Source organism: Equus caballus, chromosome 15 (assembly GCF_041296265.1).
Source record: "Equus caballus isolate H_3958 breed thoroughbred chromosome 15, TB-T2T, whole genome shotgun sequence".
NCBI classification, from domain to species: Eukaryota; Metazoa; Chordata; class Mammalia; order Perissodactyla; family Equidae; genus Equus; species Equus caballus.
The window spans coordinates 60111659-60138101 of record NC_091698.1 but is presented as its reverse complement, the minus strand read 5'-3'; the positions used below and the strand labels follow the sequence as shown (position 1 = coordinate 60138101).

The 26443-nt window shown below is 38.4% G+C and overlaps 1 protein-coding gene and 1 long non-coding RNA gene across 11 annotated transcripts in view; one reads left to right on the top strand and one right to left on the bottom strand.

Annotated features, from left to right (window-relative positions):
* EFEMP1 (EGF containing fibulin extracellular matrix protein 1) overlaps positions 1–11688 on the bottom strand; it is a 59562-nt gene extending 47874 nt beyond the window's left edge. For 2 of the 7 annotated variants that reach the window (XM_023619660.2, XM_070235478.1), the window contains exons 1-4: positions 10788–11535; positions 10135–10224; positions 5693–5741; positions 5125–5526 (exon numbers count right to left, since the gene is read on the bottom strand). In XM_023619660.2, the coding sequence (XP_023475428.1) occupies positions 5125–5526; positions 5693–5741; positions 10135–10215 (532 nt within the window). In that variant the 5' untranslated portion in view covers positions 10216–10224; positions 10788–11535. Of the gene's footprint in view, positions 1–5124; positions 5527–5692; positions 5742–10134; positions 10225–10433; positions 10557–10787 lie in introns of those variants that run through there. The other 5 variants (XM_001917597.5, XM_070235475.1, XM_005599971.4 and 2 more) reach the window with 5 other exon arrangements.
* Positions 1–26443, top strand: part of LOC138917691 (uncharacterized) — a 389144-nt gene that overhangs the window by 218273 nt on the left and 144428 nt on the right. The gene's annotated exons all lie outside the window — the stretch shown is intronic.

Sequence of the window (26443 nt, the reverse complement as noted above, 5' to 3'; positions counted from 1 at the left end):
AATTTGATGGTTCCAGTATTTGGAAAAGTAAATTATGAAACAATGCTAGATTTTTCAGGAGGAAATCAATCATATCTATTACACTACATCAGCTTATTTAAAAAATGATTGGGTTTTCTCTATAAACTCAACTCCTGTCCATCTGTATGCCTATTGAGAATTTTCAAATACTCAAAGGTAATTAACAACTGAAAACAATGAAAAACTGTAAGCAGGCTAAATACTCATTTTACTTTCTGCTGGAAGTATTCTTTTCTGTTAATATCATAATTTACTCAATTACAGTCTTCCTTTTGCAAAATATCTATTTTCTGAGATCAAAGCTCTTCACGGGCTATATAATTACATGCAAAAAATTAGACATTTCCTCACAAAACTAACTGAAGCAACCAGAGACCTTAATGACATTAGTGAGGATCTACAAAAGGGTAGTGTTTGAAAGCTGTTTAGTAATGACAATGCCAGTTATGCTAAGCTACTTATTACACTATAATTTATAAATCCTCTTTAGAATATGAGATCATTTAAGTTTCAAATGAAAGAAGTCAAAGAAAGACGTCCCTGGCATCTGAGAATCTGTACATGTTAGTTCAAGTTTCTTTTTTTAAGTAGATTTATAAATAATAACTTCTTTCCTTTTCAAAATAGTATTTTAGTTATCCTTATGTTTATAAAGAAATGTGCAGAAGATAATAGATGGTCCCCAAGACTGTAGAGCTTTTTAACCCTGGGTATGGTTTTTTTGTTCCTTTAGGCTTTATAAAAGGATTTTTTTTTTCGTTTTAGCTTTTTATTTGCTCCTGCATCATGGGTAATAATGATAAAAATCAAATCAAATCGTTGAAAATACAGCTGAAAAGAAAAAAAAATAAAAATTTTGGCAACAAAGCTTTATAGTTGAAACATGGTTTGTATTTAATTTGGCTGTGTGGTAAAATTTTTCCCAGCAGAAATGTGGAAAGATGAGCTAACTATAGTATGACATGTATCTTATTATGTAGGTGCTAATGTCCAGATATCCTACACATTTGATCTAGAACAATGTAGAAACCAGCTCTATGACAAACTGGCAAGTGAGACCCTGACAACTGCAAAGAAAGGCTCCGTCCAAATATAAACAAATCAATGAAGCCTGGTTTTTGAAAGTTCAAAACAAACAGGAAAAAACAGTCTCACTGGAAAAACAATGCCTTAACCTGAAAAAGTGGCTCCAACATTGGGACTTTCTCACTCTTGGCTGTGAGGTGCAGGAGATTTGGTTATTGGGTGTGTGCTACGGTGATCAACCATCCCATTTGCCCAAGACTCAGGCGTTTCCAGGGATGTGGGACTTTCAGTTTTAAAACTAGGACAGTCTCAGATAGACAGGGATGGTTGGAAATCCTAGGCTATGTTTCACATCTCTCAGTTACACCTTATGGAATAGAAGCCAGGTACTGCACTGTGGATTTGGCTCCATAATCAGCTTCATTAGGCATTTGTACTGAATTCATTTTTTGATGGTGTAATTTCTTTAGCAAGTTAGAAATAATACCTGTAAGTCGTGACTGAGTTTAGTCTTGGCTTAATTACCAGCTATACAAAATACCCTATGTTGAGTTTTTTGAAAGTTCAATGAAGTGAACAAATTCCTTCAAATTGCACATTTGATGCTTTCTCTTACTTGCTAGTTGCCAAATGATTTTTTTTCCTATAAGGATGGGGCTATTAGAAAGTTATATATGATAAAAAATTCCTTTCTCAACTTGAATTAGTGATTTCTAACTCCATCTCCTTTGAGGAAGATTACATAGAGACTATGCAATAAAGATGTAGAAAAATAAAGTAAGCCATTAATAGGTTACATATAAAACATGCCCCATTCATCCAACTTCTTTTTGGAGCAGATGAATATCCTTTGTCTTTGAGGTAGATGATATCTCACTGAGAAACAATTAATTTCTGAAACTTTATTTATACATAACTCCAGGTATGTTACACCAAAGTGGTCTTCATGTAATTTTATAGCTGCCAAGGATGGCACCTGACATTTGAAATTCTCAGTGCAAATGGCTCCCCCAGCAGCAGCCTCAGTTGCAAAAATTACCTGAAAAAAACCTGCTGACTGTGAACTGATACTTGGATGTTATGTTGCATTTTAAATCCCTTGTATTTGCACAAAATTAAAAAACTCTGGACAAATACATGAAAAGGATCATGCTTTCACTAAATGTTAAAACACAGACAACTGGTTAAAATATATATTTATAAAATAGAATATATTAAAAAATATCTAGTGGTATTAAATCATTAGGTGCCATCTGTGACTGGTAATAGTGCATTCAAAGGCACAGTTGGCTTTAACACTGAAACACAGTACAGATTCAGCCATTACATGAAAAATGTCCTCAGCTTTAGGTTATGTAATGATAAACTGTACCTGTTCAAAAATATATGTGGAAAAAAGAAATAATTTTAATACAAATATGACTCATCCGCAGGCATTCATTTATTTCGATCCAGCAACCATGGTAAATGTGTTTGGATTATTGGACAAGTACGTAACATTTAAAAGGGAGTGGAGATCTTTATTAAAACAGAAGGCTCCTGAAACTCCACAATGATGTCAGAAATATAGGTCCTTGGAGCACATTATTGTTTTAAACGGAGGTCCCTACACTTTCATATTGGTTATAAAACATTATTTTGTGCTGCTGGCCTGGAATGAGAATGTCATACATCTGCAGGCAATTAGAAGAAGCTGGACTGCATGTTTGATTAGCTCAATAATAAACGGGCACAAGTGTGACTCGACTTATGTTAGTCAGATTCCCTAGACAGATTATTCTGTTGTTATCATATGAAATAACCCCCTTTTATCAACAATTAAGTAAATCCACATTTATGGGCACTTTGCAAAATTGGGAGGTGGGAAGAAATCCAACTTAAGCCTTAAGTCATCCAAAAAACTTTTAACCCTGTTTTCAATGATACAGACCCCCAATCCCAAATTTTAGAAATTGGTTGAATTATACAGAACAGTTTGGGTTGGAAATACCCTGTGTGCAAACAATCAGTAAGTATGTATTTAGCATCTACCATAAGCAAGGCATTTAATAGTTTTAGCTTATAACTAAAAAAAATTCCCAAAGAAGTAAGAATTGTAAATGTTTTAATATGTGAAAAGTAACTTTCTTTGTAAGGTAGTCTAAATCTTTTTAAGAAAAATTAATTAAGATTTCATTTTTATTATAGTTCCTGCTGTAACTAATGTGTATTGTAAGTCCTGAATATGTTTTATTCTAGAACTTCATTCAGTTCTAGGCATTGTTCTTGAATTCAACCACTATTGATGGACATTATAGTCAATGATGGACTATAAACTACTTTGGGAAATGACCTACTTATTTATCTGCATCTTTTCTCCTAAGTATTATTAAAATATACATCTGAAATGTGAAAAATAATTCAGCACATAAAAGTCAATACTTAAAAAAATTTCAGCAAAACTTTTCAGTTTCAGGAAAAGTACCACAAAAGCTTCCAATCTATCCAATCTAATTATATATTTAAATAACACAATTAAAGTCAATATCTTAAATAAACTCAAGATTTTTTTATCAATATTCACTCAAATACATGCATATAAAATAACCTCAGGAGGTTATCTCCTTAACATAACCCTTAAGTTAAATATTGGAATATCAAGCAGATGCTGAAGCATTTATCATCCATATTGGAATTCTGACTCATGACAGTAACAGAAAACAGATGCTAATATGATGCACCCTCTGAAAAGTGACACCATTCCGGCATGGGATAGCTCTTGATGTGGGGTACTTAAAATTTGGACGGAAAATATAAAATCATAAAACTCAGAGCATGATAGGTTTCCTGACTTCATTTATAAGCCACTTAAAATCTCCTATCTTTTATACAGAAGATAAAACTCAACACTGGTGAATAAGCATCTCAGGGGACCTGAAGATGCTTCTTTCACTAAATGCAGGAGCCAAGTGATCCTCATTGAACCCCTCAGTGTTGAGAGGGGAAGATTCTCTCTTCCTCATTCATGGGCAGGTAGAAAGTAAGAATTCCTGGGTTCTTTCCATTGGCCATTGTGTACCAGACACTTATGGTGTAATATGGGATCTACCCAGTCAACCCCTGGCAGTGAAAAAGGAGTCTGGGGCTCTTGTGGCCCATTTCAGTAACACAATCTCCATACCAGGCAAATCTGAAAGTGTTTGCTAAGTAGGAAAAGGGAAACAAAATCCCTTAGGACAGTCCATTTAGTTAATATCGTACGCGTCTTCTAAGCCCTAGATTCTTATCACTTTGCTAACATGAGTCTACAGCTGTTTCTAGAATACACAGTGATGTGTACTCTTTGTGAAAATAAACAGAAAAACCCAGGCAGAGGGTGCCACAGTGCAAGTGATATAAGCGAAATGTGCTCAAATGGGAGCTTAAAAGAGAGATAAATGTGAGCGGAGGAGACTCCCTCAAAGGTAATGAGAAGCAGAAGTCCTATTTTTTTATTCCTCACTGAGGAAAATAAGTCAATGACAAGTTCAATGAAAAGGAAGCTTGAGAATCCAAAGGGGGATATTTATGGAGTAGCTTGACAGCACAATTTCAAATTCCAAATGAAGAACCTGACTGCTCCTTCTGACAGCTGTGACTTTGGCCCCACCTGCCTGGGTCTGAAGGCTGACTCCACACTCACCACCTCTGTGACCTCTGGTTCTCAAACTTGGCTGCACGCTAGAACCACACCGGGAGCTTTAAAAAAATACTGATGCCTGGGAACCCACCCTTAGAGACTGTTATTTAATTGGGCTGGGGTGTGGCTTGGACATGGAGAAGTTTTAAAGGCTCCCAAGTGACTCTAAATATGCGCAGTTAAGGTTGAGAACCACTGATGACCTCTCTGAGCCAAGGTTTCCTCATTTGTAAAATGATAATACCAGCAGCAACTACCTTTTAGGATTATTGTGATAATTAAATATGATAATGCAGGCAAAGCACTTAGCACGATGTCTGGTGAGTGGGAAGCTCTATATAAATGTGAGTTGCTATCATTCTCACTAAGATGTGCACTTGGGCAAGAACTTTCTTGTTAGTATTGTAAGTCATGCTTACCTTGGCACACATTATGCTCACTCTGCTCATAGCCTGTTGCACACTGGATCCGGTGAGAAGGGTTGGAGGGAATGCGCTGAAGGTCAGCTGGGTTCCGCCGGATGACAAAGTTATTTCGGCCAGTCTGCACTTCAGCAGCAGCACTGGCAACAAAACCACCCCCAGGCATCACTCCAGTGGCTGCCATGCCACTGGCTGCTACACTCCCAGGGGTTGCACCCGAGGCTGCGGCTGCATTTGCAGCTGCACCTACAGCTTCGGCTGCTGGTGTTTCTTGCTGAGGCTGTTCATTATTGACAATAATCTGGGCTGTTTTAGGAAGGCAGAGGTATCCTCCATAGTGGTTGACACATTTCATTCCACCTTTGCAAGCGTCTGGGACAATGTCACATTCATCAATATCTGTGGTCAGTAATAAAATAAGTCAGGAATCTTCTTAGAGAGGAAACTGAACATGTAAATATATGCTTATGCCTTTTTGGTATAATATAAACAGGACATGAAGAATGACACATGAGGTGGGGACAGAAAGCTATGTTCAGATGGGAAGTCTTTGAAGTTGGCTCACCTTTGCACTGCTGTCTTACAGGATCCCACTCATATCCATCTGTGCATTGCTGTGAAGAGAACATCAAGATGGGGCCAGGAGACAGTTAATTGAGTATTCATTCCCTAAGAAGTCCCTCTAAAAGCTTCACACATGTGGCAACAATACTTGTGCTGGAGTCCTTGATAGATGATGAGATGGGTAGTTTAACAGTCTCTAGCTTTTCTTTTTTTAAGATAAATTTGTGCATTGGACTACTTCAGGGGACCCTTCTCAATCATCAGCTGCCTCAACTCTTCTGTTGTGTTTGGTACAGCGGCCCATAACCATCTTCTTGGAATTCCTTTCTCTCTGTCTTGATGTTAATCTCCTATCTCTCTGACTACTCTTTTTTTGCTCCTTCTTCCACATTGTAAATTTTACCAAAAAAAAAAAAAAATTCAATAGAGTTCTTTTTTTCAGCCCTTGACTCTTGTCTTTCTCTCTAAATTTTTTCTTTCTTTCTTTCTTTTTTTAAATCAACAACTCTATTTTTAGGAAGATTAGCCCTGAGCTAACATCTGCTGCCAATCCTCCTCTTTTTGCTCAGGAAGACTGGCCCTGAGCTAAATCCGTGCCCATCTTCCTCTACTTTACATGTGGGATGCCTGCCACAGCACGGCTTGCCAAGCAGTGCCATGTCCGCACCTGAGATCCGAACCGGCGAACCCCAGGCTGACGAAGCGGAATGCGCGCACTTAACTGCTGCGCCACCGGGCAGGCCCCTCCAAATTTTCTTAGAGCATCCCAGCACCTAGCTTTCCTCATCATTCCTATTCAGCTGAATGCTCAGCCTCCCTCTCACACCCTGGCCTGCCTTCTAGCTTCAGTTCCTACAGCTCCTCCCTAGTTCACTTGCTGAGCAAACCATCTATCCATCTATCGAGTACCTTCTCATACCAGACAGCATCCTAGTCCCTTGGGATGCAAAGATGTGAAGACCTTGTCCCTGTCCTCAAGCAGCTCACAGACCAGAAGAGGAGTCAGACAGGTAGATAAGTTGGAGCAAGATGTCAGGTGCCCTGATATAAGTATGCATGTGGAAAGAGTGATGGGCTCTGCCTGAGGCTGTGGGTGGGTGTGGCAGGATGGAAAGGAAGGCTTTATGGGGGAGGTCACAAGTGAATTGGGCCTTACAGGACTTTCTAGGCAGATGTTGGAACTCTAGGATGAGGGATCACGTGATCAAAGGCACAAAACCGTTAAAGAAGGAAGGGGCCGCAAGTACTCCTGGGTGGGTGGGGTTGAGGTTAGAAAGGTAGGAAGGGCCAAATCTAGGAAGCCTTTCTTTGGGACAAGCAGGAACTGAATTCTACTTTGAGGATGAGTGAATCTCAAACTTTATTATGCTTAAGAATCACCTCAGGTGCTTATTAAAATACAGACTCCTGAGCCCACCCAAAAGATCTGATTCTGTAGGTCTGGGGAGGAGGCCTGCAATCTGAATGCCTAACAAGCATCCCACGTGATTCTGATACAGGTCATCTACGGGTTACTTCTTGAGAAGTGCTGCTTTAAATGATAAGAGACCCTGAGGAATTTTTAAGCTCAAGAAAACATTTGATCAGATGCAGAGTTGAGGAAGATGCTTCAGGAAGGATTGAGCAAAAGTAGAGTAAACAAACAAATGAACTTAAGTTCTTTTACTAGACCCAAGAGTTGCTTTTGTACACAACAGATGCTTGGCAAGTGAATAGCTGAATGGAGATAGAGATCAGTTTAGATATTTTACTGATATCTTAGACTTGGGGGGGAACTAAACTCACTTTATCTCCCAAATTAATTCTTTCTAGTTTCCCCAACACTGCCCAAGGCACTACCACTTTTCTTAAGACCCAGGATTACAACTTTAACATCAACTTTTCCAATTATTTTCCTTCAAGTTCTGCTGACTTTGTGTCCATTTCTGTATCTACCACATTGGTGTAAGGACTTTCTGGCCTCATGAGTACGCAAGGCTCCTTAGCTGGTCCATATCTGTGCATGCTGCACACAGCCTCCATGACAATCTTTCTTGCTCTCTTGGTTATGTTGTTCCTCCATCTAAGCACTCACAGCAGCCTGCAGACCTCTCATCTCCCATTATTATCATCTCTAGGTTCTCCCCACTACCCAACTCCAGCCCATCTGAACTTGTCGCCTCCTGGACTTGACTTGGTTGTTTTTACTTTTGCCTGTGATTATGCCACTTTCTCTGATTCAGGTTCCTCTTCAGACTTTCCAGATTAATCCAAAGTTATCACTTCCTTCAAGAACCAGCACAAGGTTCTACCTCCTCCAACATGCCAGTATTGACATTAATTACCCCCTTACTTTTCTATTTCTTTAGCAACTTTATTATAATTTGTATAATAATAATATTTGCATTTGCTTAGGAACTTTGTAGTTTTCAACACCATTTTCCCAGGGTAAATTCCCTGAGGTTAAGATCTGAATTTTCTTAAACAAATAAACAAATTCTTTTGATAGTGGTGAGAATTGCTTTTGCACATGGCAGATACTCGGCAAGTAAATAGCTTAATGGACCCCATCTTTAATATGGAAGGGGACTATAAGGCTATCTTGTGGATATAAGCCCATCCTTCTGAAAAGTATCTTTCAAGCCAAGCAAAATAACAGTTCATGTGAATAGTCCCTATGCTAAATAGAGAAGACTTGCAGTTTGTTTTAGGTATTTAGTTCCAGTACATATAATATGAATCTACTATCAAACAAGTCTAGACTGAATTTAGCTTCACCACTTGCTGGCTGTGTAGCCTTTAGCAAGTTAGCTACTCTCTCTGATCTTCAGTTCTACTGTCAGCAGAAGGAAGATGATGTCACTGACCTCATACTTTACTGTGAGGCTAAAAGGAGATAGTCTCTCCACAGTGGAGTACTCAAAAAATAGTTACATCTTGTCCTTTAACCATGAATTAATAGGCATACAGAATTCAAAAGAGAATAGACCTAATCTTAGCACAAAAAGGGTGCCATATCTGAGAAATATGTTATAATAATAGTGAACCCTAGTTTGTGGTCTTAAAACTATAGTGTTGAATCCACAGGGAACTTTCTCTGCTAAAGAGGAATAAGCTTTAGGTGATGAGCAAATGGAAGGGGGTATAAGATAAGCAATTGTAAAAGCAATAAAGTCTTTTATTAGATGAACACAAAAGTGGGTAGCTAATTTAATTTTAGCTCCCTAAGAAAGTAGTAAGTTTAGCCTGAATAACAAAACATTTTCGTTTGAAGATAAACAACACATGTATTCATTTCTCTTGCTTTATTTATCTTCAGCAGAGGAAGCAACTAGATTTACCATTAAGTTAACAAAATATTTATATTAAACATTGTTTGATTTACAGTTGATCTGAACAACAACAAAGAACATGTGCCAGATGAATACTAGCATTCTAGGGATAATATGGTACCAAAAAGTGAGATAATGTTTATTATCAGTAATTGACATAAGCTCACTTTTGAGTTTTATTTTCAAAATTTTTTCACATTCTTTTGAGTAAATTGCTTAATTTTAAATTGGGAACAAGTAGAAAAATATGTTTTTCATATTCTGATCCAGGACAAATGTCATTTGCCTCACATTGATTAAAGACTAGAAAACACAAAATAGAGGTGCAGACAAACTCACCAGAAGTGAGGTGAGTACTGCCCTCTGTCCTCACCACATCCACACCTGGCAGGGGGAGGGGCCAGAGGATACTTTCACTAGTTTTTAAACATTGGTTATACCCATGAAATTAACTAATTAATCGATTATTACTTGGAAATGTCAGATATGCTAATTAGAAAATATCAGATATACTTATTTGTAAAACCAAATTTAAAAAGTGCATTTTAAAACCATTTTAGCAAATACCACGTTTTGGTAACACAGAATGTCTATCTGAAAGGCATTTATGAGTTATCAGTTATACTATAAATGAATATATAGCCTTTATAAAGTCAATAAAAGCCACTTACATGAGAACACAAGACACATGCACAAATGAGGCAATGTGCTTTTCTGATGTTTAACTTTCTTACTTGATTTGAGTCTTATTCTGCAAGTTTTGGTTTCATCTGCATGTATATAGGAATCCAGGTTTTCCAACTTTTTATACCCATTAATTTATTGAACGTGTTGGAAACATGTAGCTTACTTTGGGTTTTGTTTTAAAAGGGTTCCCTTTTTTGGCCTTGCACAAATCCCACTTGTGCAAGGGACATTTTGGTCCCTATCTCAATTAATGATCTAAATGAACTTCTGAAAGGACCACTGGCACTTTACAACAAATCTTAAACGTGAGCCATGCTAAAACGTTGTTTAATTTATTACCCCCCACAGAGTACAGCCCGCATGCACTGGCAGGAGTGGATAAAGTCTGCCTTGTGTCGCGGAATCCCGCTGAACCGCACTTATCTCAAATTCCATCGCCCCTTACCGTGTACGTGATGGTTTCTTCGGTGTCCTGTGACTTGACCAGCGCCAGAGTCAGCATAGTTAGGAAAAGGGCTTTCAACATCTTGAACCTCTAAGAAAACAGAACACAAACCAATGCTTATTATCTGCTGCGGGGGAAATAAAACCTTAGCCGTGAAGTAACAAGCAAGGAAGGGAGTGCGGGGGAGGCTGAGGCTCCATCATATCCAACTTCCAGTCTACTTTCTCATCTCCCCTCCCCTCCCCCTCCTCAACCTTCCTGTGGGCAAAGGAGGCACGAAAAAACGGCTGCAGGATTACATTTCACTTTAGTCCATCCGGCTCCGCTGAATATATACAAGGGATGTACAGCGTGCGTTTTATACTGCATCTACACAACAGACTCCAGAAAGGGAGTGGAAGAGAAAAAATAGGGGGCAATTAATTTCAAAGGAGATGGTGCTTTTTTTTTTTTGCGAGGGTGGAGGCGGGGCAGCAAATCTCATATTCCCTTGAACGTTAAGTCTTTCCCTATATGCTAGGGAAGTTCGTTGCACAACTCAGCAGAAATACCTGTGAACCAATATGAATTACCTTGGCTTCAAACTTTTTTTTTTTTTTAAACAAAACACCAAAACAAAACTCGGGGAGCAATCTCCTCCCCTAGTAGAATACCTGCCCTTCGGAGCTCCTTCTCACATTTCCCAGCACAAAGTCTCAAAGTGGCACTTCCACGCGGTTCTCTGCGCGCAGCTTTGTTTAAAAGCTCCAGGTTGTGTGGGGCCAGTCGCCCAAAGCGTCTGATTCCCTTGTACCTATCAGTGTCTCGGTCCTCGCCTGCTACCTTCAGGATCGCGGCTGCCTAAGAGCGGAACCAGGGGACCATACCGCAACCTGAGGTACCAGTTTCGGGGCGGCCGGCCTGGCGCCCCCAGGGAGGTGAGGTCCCCTTCCTGAACAGTTAACAGGCGGCAGTCCCCAGGAGCTACTCAGCGCTGCAGCTTCTAACCAGCTCCTGTGGAATTCAGGTGTGGCTTAAATCTCGCACATTGGCCCCCTGAAACTTTCAAAACCTCGTTTATGGGCAAAGCCCGGTCGGGTGATTGTCGGCGCGCACACACATGCCCATCCAAACAGATGTCACCCGGGTACTCGCACATGCTGACAGATCGCATTCCGAGACTGCACACCTCTACCTCCCTTTTTGCCTATGAGATCCTGCACAATCTGAGGTAGTTCTCTACACTGCACCCCTCAGGTCACCCCACTTACTCCCCTGCGCCGGCCTCGCGGGCACTGGACGCACTGGTGCGACCCCCGTGTCGGGGGCTCCTACCTGCGCGGCCGCGCTGCGCTCCGGGCCCGGGCAGCGAGGGGAGAGCGCAGGGTAGGGCAGCCCCGTGGGTCTGAACTGGCGAGGTCTGGCAGCGGCCGCGGCGGCAGGAGGAGGAGGAGAAAGGGAGGGAAAGGGGGAGGGCGAGGGGGGCGGAGGAGAAAGCTGAGGGAGGCGCAACGGCTGAGCCAAGCGCTGCAAGCCGGTCGGGAGAGCGCACTGCGCAGCTCTGGCCGCATCCCTCTTCCTAGGGCGGTCTCCGTTACCCCGCCTGCCCTCCCCTGCCAGCACCTCACCCCCAGTTCCCAGACACGCCGGAACCCCAGGCCGAAGATGGCACATTTGGCGTGTGATGTCTGGGGTTTGAATTACCCTTGGTGATGCTCCAGCCTCCCGGGCAATTAATTTCTCGTGCCCGGCAGAGGGGAAAACATCTCTCGAAGAGAGCTTCTGAGGGTCCTGAGAAGTCGCTTAATTTTTTTCCCCCAGTAAGTCAACGCTAAGAGAGTAAATTAACCTCATTCAAAGAACTGATTCTTTTGCCTTTTCTTTCAGGTCCTTTTTTTTTTTTTTTTTTTTTTTGGAGTGGGGGAAGGTCAAATGTAGAAAAAAGAGAATTCATTCATTTAACAAATATTTGTGACCTACTGTATGGCAAGTGTTGGGAATGGGCCAAGTAGAACTCACACTAACAAAATTGTGAGGTTGGGTTTGTTTTTGATCTCTCAAACCTCCCTTTTTTATGGGCCCCTTTTCTCATTTACTGCTTTGCTTGTACTCCACTGGTTCACTTAGGGGAGTCCCCAATACTGGTCATTCCAAGTTGGGCATTTTACTCCCACCTTTCACACTAATGGTGGAATTTCAGGAATCTGGAGAGAAAAATTTCTTTTTTCTTGGCTTCTTTAAGTCATCCCACACAGACTGCAGTTATCTCTAAAGTCTCCAACTCTAAAGTCAGATTAATAGTTTGCTTCCAAGGCAGTCATGTCTTCTAAGAAGCAAACAGCCAAATACAATTTCATGAATGAGACAATGTGCAAACTGAAGGTGTTAAAGACTTTAACAGAGAGAAGGAGACAGAGGGTGGGAGGGAGAGGAATAGCTCCTTTCCCTTCCCTGCTTACTATAGAGGGAATGTGGTAGACAGTGCGAGAAGAGAGAGAGAGAGCAGTCAGGTGGAAGCTTCTCCCCTTATCTGGGGGTAGGCAATGGATTGCCCAGACCTTGTCATTTTGGTTGCAAGCCACAATATTGGACAAGATCAGAAGAGCTTCATGACCCCGAACCTTCTTGAGTATATGGGATTTTGCCAGTAGTATTGAAGATTTTTACTACCAAAATTCAAATGTTTGTTTTCCCAATCATTAATGACCTCCAAGCTTTTTTAAAAAAATGGATCTTTGCTTTTGTATAATAAAAAGATCTGTCCAAACATTTTCTTCTATTTCTTTTTGAATTCTTTCTACATTCCTCAGCCCTTTCCCTGGAGAAAGTGGATTAAAACTCGCAAATTTCTATCTCCAGCCTGGAAATCTTTCTGTATATCCAGCCATTGACTTGTTATCTTCATCTGTACACCTAAAAGGACGTTTCAAACTGAACAGGTCTGCTGATTTCCCCCTCTCTCCCAACCTATGCTACCGACCTGCTTCACCATCTCAATCAATAGCAATTTTTTCTTTCCATTTGCTCAGGTCCAAGATCATGGCATCATCCTTGATTTCTCTTTTTCTCACACAGGCTGCATTCAATTCTTCAGAAAACTCTGTTGGCTTCATCTTCAAAATATGTCTAGAATTGGACCACTTCTCATCACTTCTTTTGTGATGAGCCACCACTTCTGATCTGAGCCACCACCATCTTCCATCTGGATTAGTACAACTGCCTCCTACTTGGTCTTCCTCCTTACACCCTTGCTCCCCTGCAGGCTTTTCTTACCAGAAGTTCATATAAATGGAATCTGAGAGTATGTACTCTTTTATGTCTGGCTTCCTTCCCTCAGCACGCTTTTGAGATGTGTCCTTGTTGTTAGGTATATCAGAAGTTCATTCCTTTTTGTTGCTGAGTAGTATTCCATTGTGTGGATAAATCCTGATTTGAGTTTATCTGTTCACTGTTGATGGATATTTGGATTGTTGATGAATAAAGCTGTCATGGACATTCACGTAGAAGTCTTTGTGTAGACATATGTTTCCTTTCTTTTGGGTAGATATTTAGAAGTGGGACTGCTGGGTCATATGGTCAGGGTATATTTAATTTTATAAGAAAGTGCCAAACTGTTTCCCAAAATGACTGTACCATTTTACATTCCTACCAGCAATATGTGAGATTCCATTTGCTCTGCATCCTTGCCAACACCTGGTATTATTGGTCATTTAAAATGTTAGCTGTTATGATGGGTGTGTAAGTGGCATCTCATTGCGGTTTTATTTTATATTTCTGTGATATCTAGTGATACTGAGCATTTTTATATGCTTCTTGTCCATCAATATAGCTTCCTTTGTGAAGAGCTCATTCAAATCTTTAATTCATTTCTTTATTGTTTGTTTTTTTTGCTATTTTATTAATTGTAAGAGTTTTTAAAAAATATAGTCTTCCAGAAAGTCCTTTGTCAGATATATATTTTTTTAGTATTTTCTCCCAGACTTTGCTTTGCCTTTTCATTTTATTAATGTTCTTTTGAGAGCAAACATTTTTCATTTTGATGAAGTCTTATTTATTATTGTTTTCTTTTATGTTTTCTCCTTTTTATGTGTTATTTACAAAAATCTTACCATGGGCAAATCTTGTAAGCTCTCTAAACCTCAGTTCCTGCTTCTGTAAAATGAGGAGAATAATACTTTCTACTTCTTAATGTTGTGGACTAAGTGAGAAGCTCATAGCAAATATCCAACACATGTGAATGATTGTTCTGAGATATTAGAATGTATCATGTGGGGGGCTATATTAGACCATTCCTCCATCCTAACATCACCCAGTATTATTTAGGTATGATTCCTCTTCCTAACAATAGGCTATGTCCTGACTATTCCAAGGATAATGAAATCAGCAATGGGGGCAGGCCCCATGCCTAGTGGTTAAGTTCGGCACGTTACATTTTGGTGGCCTGGGTTTGGTTCCCAGGCACGGACCTACACCAGTTGTCGGTAGCCATGCTGTGGCAGTGACCCACATACAAAATAGGGGAAGATTGGCGCAGATATTAACTCAGGGTGAATCTTCCTCAGCACAAAAAAAAAACAAACACAAACAAACAAACAAAAAAGAAATCATCAATGGCATTCTCTGGATGTTGTTACCAAGTAGGCCTTTGTCCTGCTTAGGACCTATCAGAACTGAAAGGAAGTATTTCTTTTCCATAGTTAGGGGAAAGGCCTTCCAAGTTCACAGGGAAGGGGAACAATAGAGCCATTTGCCTCAGTTGCCACTGAGAGCCATGTTACAGTCTGGAGGTAAGCCAGCCTGAACACAAAGGTGATACATGCTGTGAGTGGCCAGCACGTGGAGAGAACCTGGAGTCTTGATGGATTGTTCATAAGGCCAACTGACCCTAGGACCCATGATACTTTTAGGAGTCCTCCACAAAGTTTTAATTTCTTTTAGAGTCAGAAGGAAAAAATAAATGTCATCCAGCCTGAATTATATTTGTCTTTATACCATTGCAGTCATAAAATATAATTTTTTATGGAAGAAGAGGCCCATGAAGGCAAAAGTGCCTAGGGACCATGAAAGTTATAATGTGGCCCTGATGGTTGAGCCTCCAAATCAGCCAAATGTGGACTCTGTTCTACCTGTGCACTCCAGTTTTATAAGGCAATATATTTCCTCATGGATCAAGCCAGTTTTGAGTCAGGTGTTCAGTTACTTGCAGCAGAAAATGCGGTCACTGCTAGCGTGAGGAAGCCTCCTACTCTGGGAGCTTTGGCCTTTGTTGTCTTGCACTCCAGAGTGGCAGCCCTTAAGTGTTTCTTGGGAGAGGCTGTTGGGTGAGATTCTCAGCCTTTCTCTCCTTGGGTGAGCTGAGCATTTCAGCCACTTCTGCTTGGATCAGCTTCTGAGTCCCCCCACTACCTCCTTGCCTTTTTTGTGTGAGTGTGATTTTCAAAGATTTAAGACTTGAATACTCCCTGTAGGAGTCACTGCCTCAGGAAGGCAACACAACTCTGGTTTCTCTTTGTGTGATTTAAAAGGTAACCAGTGACCCACTTTTATAAGGGAACCCTCTGCTTCCCAGTTTGCCAGCTATTACACTATATGTGTCAAAAAGAAAAAGTTACATTATTATGTTTTCTTTAATATTTCTTTTTAAAAAAAATTCCTGAAAATAATTAGAGGTCTCAAGGATCCACATGGGTTTTTTTTTTTAATTAATGGAGTCAACAAGTTCTGTGGTTAAAACATGAATAAGAATATTCACTGGTATGTGTGTAATTGGGAGGTTAAATCTGTGAAAAAATGAATTCAGTAAGAAGGTAGTAAAGATGGAACAATTACACGGGGATTAATAAGAGGGTGATCAACTCATCCTGGTTTGCTCAGGACTTTTGTCCTGAAAGTTCTGGGTCCTGGGAAACCCCTCAGTCCTGGGCAAAGTTAAAGATTTGTGTAGTGGAAAGAAAACAGGACAGGTAGCCAGGAGTTCTTGCCTGGCCTTTGCTTTGCTCTAGCTGGGTAACCATGGCAGTCACTCAGCTTCTTTGAGTCAGTTCTGCACAAACGTTGACCAGGGTAACAGTATTTATGTGTAGTTATTATATTGTACTTGTATTTATCACATTGCTTTTGCCTGTTCCTCATCTATTCCCTCTTCTTCTAGTAATAATATCCTGGTTTTCCTTTAGAAACCAACTCTTATAATGGTTGGCCATGATCAGGCCTGCCCATAGAATGCCCTAAGTATACACAAAGGGAAAACTCCTAGGTCCTGAAAATTGGGGGAAATGGCTCCGTGCCAGTGCAACAAGAATGTCAAGGCCCAGAACCTGGCTATTAGGCCTGGTGATATGGCAGAATTATTGTCTTCTGTAGTGGTTTAAGTTGTTTCTGTGTGCTGATGAAACTGAGGATACAAAGAGCAATGGCCCACAACTCCAGGCTTCTCTGACTGGAAGACAGCCCATTTTACATGGGCTGTCAAGACTTCTAGATTTAGGCCTGCCTCTGTGAACTACAAGGCAGGCTGCAAGCTGGGGCATCCACCCTGGGCTCTTATTTCATTTATATCCTTTGCCTACTGATCCCTACTATCCTTGAATCCAGACACCATGGTTTGACCTAGACCATTTCCAGTCTATATGATTTGCATGAAGCTTACTTTTCCTTTGACTCTTTGGGTGAGCATGTGGCTTAGCCTCTGTCAATCATAGCATCAGTTCTCCTATTGCCACAGTGATTGGTTCAGAAATGATAGACACACCCTAAGATAATCCCCAATGAGAGAACAGGGTAGCATTTGGGCTTGGGTCTGGAGAGCCTGGGTTCAAGTTCTGACTGTGCCAATCACTGGCTATGTGAACTTGGGAAGGTTACTTAACCTCTTTGGGCCTCAGTTTCCTCATATGTAAAAGGGGGAAAATGATAATTACTATCTTGTAGAGTTTTTATGAGTTTTAAATAAGAGAAAGCACATAAAGTCCTTAGTATAATTCCTTGCACATAGCTTTAGCTGCTCTTGTGATTATTAATCACAGTGACCTATCACTCATGAGTTTACGCCGTGAGCTTAGTGAATCAGATTCAGTGTATGATAGGATAAAACAAATGATTAAGGTTGAAAATTTTCTTAATATTTTTGTGTGTAACTGTCTCTAGTTTATGGGATATTTAGGAGAAATAGGGTCCACATACTTAGTCCACTGCAGTTTGATGAGTGTGTCGTGGACATGTGTGGCCCTATACTGAGCAACATCCTGAGATGATGGTAATTTTGAATAAATGGCTCTGAGATACCTAATTTTTTGAATTGCAAGTGGCTTATAAAACTATACTTCCTTACTGATAGTAAATAGTAATGGCTAATACTTATATAGTACTTACACTGTGTCAGGAACTAGTAAGCACTTAGTATGTGTTAACTCAACAGCACTATTATTATGCCTATTTTACTAAAAAGGAAATTGAGGCACAGAGTAGTTTAGTAACTCACCCTGGTCATATAGTTAGTGAGCAGCAGAGTAGAGTTCAAAAGCAGGCTGTCTGCTCCTCTCTGTTGTTCCCTACCCTCAACCAACTGAATTTAAGCTTGCAGGGACAGCACAGAGGCATGGATGATTTCTTCAGTGTAGTGCAGTTACAGAGATTCAAACTGGATGCATAGATTGAGCAGACTACAGTGGGAGACTGCAATAAATTCACGTTGCTGAATTGCTATGAGCTCAGAGGAATCTGAAATTTTAAAGATTTGAAGATCTGTTTGGCGAAAAAAAATCACAATTTCAGAAGAGATTCACAGATGTTGATGACTATGCTTTAAATTTCCATGTGCTTTGGAGTGTCTATCTGAATCAAAGATGTCCTATCAGTGTGACTCATTTCTAAGAGTGGCTGATGAAGATGTAGGCTAACTGTGCCCAACAAGGACCCACACTGGGTTTTCCTGGCATTCTAGAGACCAAAACATGAATCACAGAATTAGCCTACAATTTCTGGCCATGTAGCCAAACTGGGCAATGTTTGGGTCCAGTTGGTTTGTAAAAGTATATTCTCTTAGAAAGCTGTTGAAGGAGAAGCCAACGCTGGAGCCAGAATTGGCTGTATAAGCTTCTTCCTTTCATAGAAAGAGCTTATTTGTTAAATATTAATATTCTTAGTGACCCGATAAAAATTGCTCACTGATTACTGATAGCCCTGTAACATTCTCTTGCAAGAATAATGTTGATTATTTATTTTCTTGGGCTGCTTTCATATTGATGCTTAAAACTTCAATATTTTTAAATAGCTAGATTTACCATATTATCCATGAAAATAGTCTCATGATGAATACACATATGGATTTCTGATATACTTGCCATTACTGAAACAAGTCCTTGGAAGAGATAGCTTCTAATATTCTTTTTAGTGCTAAAATTCTTTGATTCTGTTTCATCTTTTGTCACTGAATTTGAGTCAGCCTCAGGCCAAGAGAAAAGATGAATTTAAGTGGGCTTTCAGCAGATGCTAAGTCTTTTCTAATACACACACGCAGAGATATAAACCATTATAAACTTGTACACAGAAGAGAATGTGTATTTGTTAAGTTGATTGTTAAAATACACTCAAACATTAACCCCTGTGACTGGTGGCCTGTGCTTAAGAAGAGGATTCATTGAAATACACGGAGTTTGGATTGCAGCTTTGGCCTCAAAGAACATTGGCAAATTTGCATTTATGTGACATTAATTTGCTTCAAGTATGTCATTGGTTAGTTCTTTGTTTTAGTGAGTGCCAGATGTATTTTTCTGCGGAATATATTTGGTGAAACTCTCTTTCTGAATGCCAAAAGGACATGAGAAAACTTTCAGTCATCTGGAGCTTGTAAATTGTTCTGAAATTTTTGGAATTTTATTGAAGGCTTGATTTCATCATAGAGCAGAGAATACCTTGGATGAATAAAAAGCAAATCAATCAGAAATGATTGGAACCAGTAATTAGAATTTCCTTGGAGAGATAAAATGTATGATGTAAATCCATTGCCTTGCAAAAAAGATTGCTTTCTAGCAAGTTATCAGATCTTACAGAGCAACTTCAGATGCGAACACAGATGTGAAGCTTTATTTTGTTTTCGGCTACAAGTTCCTCCTTCTCTCCTTTCAAACTTAGCTTTTCCGGAAACTTCGTTTGGCTAATCAAGGCTGATGGGGTTTCAAGATGATTGCATTATGGAGTATGGAATTAGAAATAATACCCCCTGAAAATCAGTAATTTTATTTCGATATGTAAAAGAAATGGATCATCACTCTCCCACTTTTGCCAGTTTGGAATCTTTCCATAATATTTTGATGACTTTTAGAATTTCCTTTGTTCTATTTTCCAACTTTGTTTCACCTTACTTGAATTATTTTTTCCTTCACTTTGTGGATTTTTATTAAAATAAAAAATTCTCCTCATCTGTCCTTTTATGAATACTAATCTTTTATCTTGATGCTGATTACAGATAAAGTAGGTTTTAAAATCTCTTTGAAAATATTTAAGTTAATTTTAGAGGGAGCAATGGTTCAAACAAAAATCAAAGATATTGTGTATGTTGAAATCTAAAATCAAAAAAACAGTATAATAGGGGCTGACCTGGTGGCTCAGCGGTTAAGTGTGCACGTTCTGCTTCTCAGCTGCCTGGGGTTTGCCGGTTTGGATCCTGGGTGTGGACGTGGCACTGCTTGGCACACCATGCTGTGGTAGGCGTTCCACATATAAAGTAGAGGAAGATGGGCATGGACGTTAGCTCAGGGCCAGGCTTCCTCAGCAAAAACAGGAGGACTGGCAGTAGTTAGCTCAGGGCTAATCTTCCTCAACAAAACAAAACAAAACAAAATGGTGTAATAGCATTGGCAATACTGATTTATGATTTTTTCCCTTAGTATGTCATATCCTATACCAGTGTAATTGCTGAAACCAAAGCCTAAAATGGAATGGATGTTACTATTTTCTCTCTGCTCTTTGAGGAATTTTAAAGCATAAATTATTTTGATAAACTAGCATTAATTTCTTTCTCATTGTAGAATGTAGAAAGGCCAAAAAAACCCCACCTCTTTCTATTTGCAATTTACAGTATGCTGCTAATGAAAAAAAATATAAGGAATGACATATCTGACTTTTATTGTTGATTAAATAGGGCAAATGTGGAAACTCTACTCAAGGTAAGAGGTTAAAAGTTTACATATCCACAAGAGAGATATTGTAAGGATATTGCTTAGATTTAAGTGTGTTTTTTTAATAACTCTGTTCAAGCAGATGCTTCAATTGTAGTTAATTTTTAAAAGGGCCGAGAGTTATAAAACACTTAAATTTGTTCAAATCAGTTGGAAGAATGGCAGGATCAGAAAGGACTTTCCAATCTGATTTAAGGTAGATGAATTCATTCTATGATGAAAAGAAAAAAGAAGAAAAAAGGGATCTTTGCAACCTTCTGCTCCAACTCCTTCATGAAACTTGGAGCTTAGACGACTTGTCCAAGTTAATCCTAGTTAGTGGCGGAGCCAAGGACTAGAACCAGGTGTCCTGACTTTTTGTCTTTGCAGCATTCCGCTTCCCTCCCCTATCTCTTCATCAACAGCCTCTTTTGTCTGTTTGACATAATCTTCATTATTATCATCCATCCATGCAACACAAACTGAGCATTTTACTGAGGCATGTGTCCAGGCTTAGGGAGCTGTTGTGTGGAGCTGACAGGTATGTGTGCAGAATGAAATGGGTGTTATCTCTCTTTTCTGCCAGGCTGTGATCTTGAAGGAACTGTGTTTGTCCACTTCCCTTTCCAGCCCACATTGCAGAACATGCTCTTTGAAGCTTTATGCAGAATGCACTCTACCTCAGGAAATTTCTGCACCTGTCCTAATTCTATGGATCCTCTTGTCTGTTTTGATTCTGTCCCATTGCCTCCTACCAGGAGTCCTCCTCTCAGCCTATACTTCCCTTGGACTGACAATTTACTTGTTCAACCTCACTTTGATTTTGGTATCTCTCCTAGAGGATACCTTTTATATTATTTTTGCTTAACACTATCCTCTGCAGACCTTAGACAAGTGATCCCCATATCTGTCCCTACTGTAAGCTCCCAGGACACTGCCCCCAGCCCATATTAATGCTGAGACTCCACCTTTCTGGGAGCTGAAATTGATAGTCTTATCTTTGTATTGCTGAGGAAATGAGGATAACCTGGTACCTGTAGATACTCAACAGATGTTTGTGGAATAAACAGTAAAGGCACTCCATAGTGTCATCTCTGTCCTTTTCCTCTTTTTATTTTTTTAAATATAAAATTTTTGTTTCTATTTGTTTTGACAAAATTGAAGACATAAGAAGAAAAATTTATACAACTTAGAAAATTTCTTTACTTTCTAGTTAGAAAGGTAGGAAGACTAAAACATTCAAATATCCAATAGAAAATATTTCTTAGGTAAGTTATCTTGAGTATCACAAAACTGTATAAGATATCTGTTATTCCCATTTTATAAACTGTGGTAAACAAAGGTGTTAAGTAGCATGTACAATGTCATACAAAGCTGAACCAAGAACTTGTGATATTTCTATGACAAAGAATAGGGCCTTTAAGTTTACATGAATACATATGCCTTTGTCATAGTAAGTAAGTTTGTCTCCTTATAAAGAATTTTAAAATAGAAACCTTTTCAAACATTTTATAAAATAATTACCAGGAAAACATAGAAACACATTTTCATCACTCAAATGATTTCCAACATTCAACACTGAAATTCTAAGATTCAAAAGGTTTTGGATCAGATTAATGGCTACTTAATTTGAATGTTTTCTTCTTTCTTTCCTCCTAACGTATTACTGAACTCATTAGTCAACTGAATCTTGAGTTCAATATTACAAATACTCCCTCTGAATGGGTACAAATGGATTTCAATTGGCTCTCTACAGTCTAGTTCTTTATAAATTCATGGTGCAACCTTCAAAAATATCTCTTTATTCTGTCTCTACTAAATTAGAAGAGTATATCTAGGAAAGCCTCCTGAGTGTGAGGTATTATGTCAGGAAAGTAGCAGATACAGAAAAAGAAGGATGAGACAGAATTTGCCCAAAGTAGCTCACATTCTCAGGAAGCCAGACATGGATATAGCTATCTCTCATAGAAAGCTGATTTTGATGAGGGTTATGAGTATAGGTGTAGAGATTAATCTTTTTTTCTACTGTGCAAAACAATCGATCAACACTTCATGAATATTTCTCTGGAATGGTTATTTTTCTTTTAGTCTTAAAATTGATTCTTCAAGTTTTCCCTCCTTCCTCTTTTTTTTTCCTGTTTTTTTTCAACTTAGTTTGTTTATTGAGGTAACATTGGTTTATAACATTATATAAATTTCAGGTGTACATTGTTATATTTTTGTCTTCTGTATAGACTACATCGTGTTCACCACCAAAAGTCTAGTTGCCATCCATCACCGTACAAATTTGCCCTTTTACTCCTTTTGCCCACCCCCACCCCCCCTTCCCATCTGGTAACACCAATTTATTCTCTGTATCTATGTGTTTATTTGTTGTTTTTTATCTTCCACATATGAGTGTAATAATACAGTGTTTGGCTTTCACTTTCTGACTTATTTCGCTTAGCATAATACCCTCAAGATTCAACTATGTTGCAAATTGCAAGGTTTCACCTTTTCTTTGGCTGAGTAGTATTCCATTGTATTTATATACCATATCTTCTTTATCCCCACATCTATTGATAGGCACTTAGGTTGTTTCCAAGTCTTGGCTATTGTGAATAATGCTGCAATGAACATAGGAGTGCATATATCTTTTCAAATTAGTGTTTTCATGTTCTTTGGATACATCCCCAGGAGTGGAATAGCTGGATCATATAGTAGTTCTAGTATTAATTTTTCGAGGAAATTCCATACTGTTTTCCACAGTGGCTGCACCAGTTTACATTCCCACCAGCAGTGTATGAGGGTTCCCTTTTCTCCACATCCTCTCTAATACTTGTTATTTCTTGTCTTTTTAATAATAGCCATTCTGATGGGCATGGGTTAATATCTCATTGTGGCTTTGATTTACATTTCCCTGATGATTGGTGATGTTGAATATCTTTTCGTGTGTCTGTTGGCCATCTGTAATCTTCTTCAGAAAAATGTCTGTTGAGATCCTCTGCCCATTTTTTAATCAGGTTGTTTGTTTTTTTGTTGTTGAGTTGTATGAGTTCTTTATATACTTCGGATATTAACCCCTTATCAGATATATGATTTGTAAATATCTTCTCCCAATTAATAGGTTGTATTTTTGTTTTGTTGATGGTTTCCTTTATCAGAAGCTTTTTAGTTTTTTAAAAGCATTTTTAATTTTGTTTGTTTGTTTTCCTTGCCTGAGGAGACATATTCAAAAAGATACTGCTAAGAACAATATCAAAGCATACTACCTATGTTTTCCTCTGGAAGTTTTATGGTTTCAGGTCTTACATTTAAGTCTTTAATCCATTTGAAGTTAATTTTTATGTATGGTCTAAGATAGTGGTCTGCTTTCATTGTTTTGCTTGTGGCTGTCCAGTTTTCCCAACACCATTTATTGAAGAGACTTTCCTTTCTCCATAGTATGTTCTTGACTCCTGTGTCAAAAATTAGCTGTCCATAAATGTATGGGTTTATTTCTGGGCTCTCAATTCCATTCCACTGAACTGTGTGTCTGTTTTTCTGCCAGTACTATGCTGTTTTGATTAACACAGTTTTGTAGTATACTTTGAAATTGGGGAATGTGATGCCTCCAGCTGTGTTCTTTTTTCTCAGGATTGCTTTGGCTATTCAGGGTCTTTTGTCATTCCGTATAAATTATAGGATTCTTTGTTCTATTCCCATGAAAAATGTCCCTGAGACTTTGATAGAGATTGCATCAAATCTGTAGATTGCTTTAGGCAGTATGGACATTTTAACTATATTAATTCTTTCAATTCATGAGCATGAAATATGTTTGCATTTCTTTGTGAATTCCTCAATTTCTTTCAACTATGTTTTATAGTTTTCAGTGTGCAGGTCTTTCACCTAGTTGGTGAAATTTATTCCTAGGTATTTTATTCTTTTTGTTGCAATTGTAAATGGGATTGTATTCTTGATTTCTCTTTCTGCTATTTCATTGTTAGTGTATAGAAAGGCAACTGATTTTTGTATGTTGATTCTGTACTCTGCAACTTTACTGTATTTGTTTATTATTTCTAGTAGTTTTTTGGTGGATTCTTTAGGGGTTTCTGCTTATAAAATCATATCATCTGTAGATAGTGACAGTTTTACTTCTTCCTTTCCAATTTGGATACTTTTATTTCTTTTTCTTGCCTAATTGCTCTGGCTAGGACTTCTAATACTGGGGTCAATAAGAGTGGCAAAAGTGGGCATCTTTGTCTTGTTCCTATTCTTAGAGGGATAGCTTTCAGTTCTTTATCATTAAGTATGATGTTAGCTGTGGGTTTGTTCATATATGGCCTTTATTTTGTTGATGTACTTTCCATCTATATGCATTTTATTTAAAGTTTTCATCATAAATGAATGCTGCTTTCTCTGTATCTATTGAGTTGGTCATGTGATTTTTATTCTTCATTTTGTTAATGTGTATCATGTTGATTGATTTGTAGAGTTTGAACCATCCTTGCATCCCTGGAATAAACCCCACTTGATTATGGTGTATGATCCTTTTAATGTATTGTTGTGTTTGATTTGCTAATATTTTGTTGAGAATTTTTGCATCTATGTTCATCAGTGATATTGGCCTGTAATTTTCTTTTTTTGTATTGTCCTTTTTTGGTTTTGGTATCAGAGTAATTTTGGCCTTGTATAATGAGTTAGGAAGTGTCTCCTCCTCTTCAACTTTTTTGGAAGAGTTTAATAAGGATAGGTTTTACATCTTTGAACGTTTGGTAGAATTCACTGGGGAAGCTATCTGGTCCTGAACTTTTGTTTTTTGGCAGGTTTTTGATTGCTGTTTTGGTCTCCTTACTAGTGATCGGTTTATCCAGATTCTCTATTTTTTCTTGATTCAGTTTTGGGAGATTGTATAATTTAGGTTCTATAAAGGATAAAGAACTTATCCATTTCTTCTAGATTATCCAATTTGTAGGTATATGGCTTTTCATAGTACTCATAATCCTTTGTGTTTGTGTGGTATCCATTGTAATTTCTCCTCTTTCATTGCTGATTTCCTTTATTTGAGTCTTCTCTTTTTTTTTCTTAGTGAGTATTGCTAAAGTTTTGTCGATTTTGTTTATCTTTTCAAAGAACCATCTTTTAGTTTCATTGATCTTTTCTATTGTCTTTTTAGTCTCTATTTCATTTATTGCTGCTCTGATTTTTATTATTACCTTCTTTTACTGATTTTGGGCTTGATTTGTTCTTCTTTTTCTAGTTCCTTTAGGTATAATGCTGATTGTTTATTTGAGAGTTCCTTGTTTCTTCAAGTAGGCCTGTATTGCTATGAGTTTCCCTCTTAGTACAACTTTTGCTGTATCCCACAGATTTTGGTATGATGTATTTTCATTTTCATTTGTCTCCAGATATTTTTTGATTTCTCCTTTGATTTCTTCATTGACCCAGTGGCTCTTCAGTAGCATTTTGTTTAATCTCCATGTATTTGTGACTTTTCCAGTTTTCTTCTTGTAGTCAATTTCTAGTTTCCTACCGTCATGATTGGAAAAGATACTTGATATTATTTCAATCTTCTTAAATTTATTGAGATTTGGTGACTTTCCATAGCATTCTCATAATCTGTTTTGTGGCCTAATATGTGATCTATCCAGGAGAATGTTCCATGTGCATTTGAAGAGAATGTGTATTCTTCAGTTTTTGGATGGAATGTTCCATATATATCTATTAAGTCCATCTTGTCTAATGTGTGATTTAAGGGCAGTGTTTCTTTATTGATCTTCTGTCTGAATGATCTATCCATTGATGTAAGTGGGATGTTAAAATCCTCTACTATTATTGCGTTACTTTCAGCTTCTCCTTTTATGTCTATTAACATTTGCTTTATGTATTTAGGTGCTCCTATGTTGGGTGCATAGATATGTACAAGTGTTAGAATATATATCAGGCAATACTTAGATCAGCAATATTTGTATCTGACAAAATAGACTTAAAACAAAAAAATTATAACAAGAAACAAAGAAGGGCTTTACATAATGATAAAGGAAACAATCCAACAGAAGGATGTAACTTTTCATCTTTTTATTGAATATTTAGCTTGAAGAGATGAGGTTAAGCACCGTATGTGATATAAAATGACTCTTAGTTCAATTGATCACACTCAGATACATAAATAAGACCTACTCTTAGCCTTGAATCTCCAGATAGCTGGTCTGAAT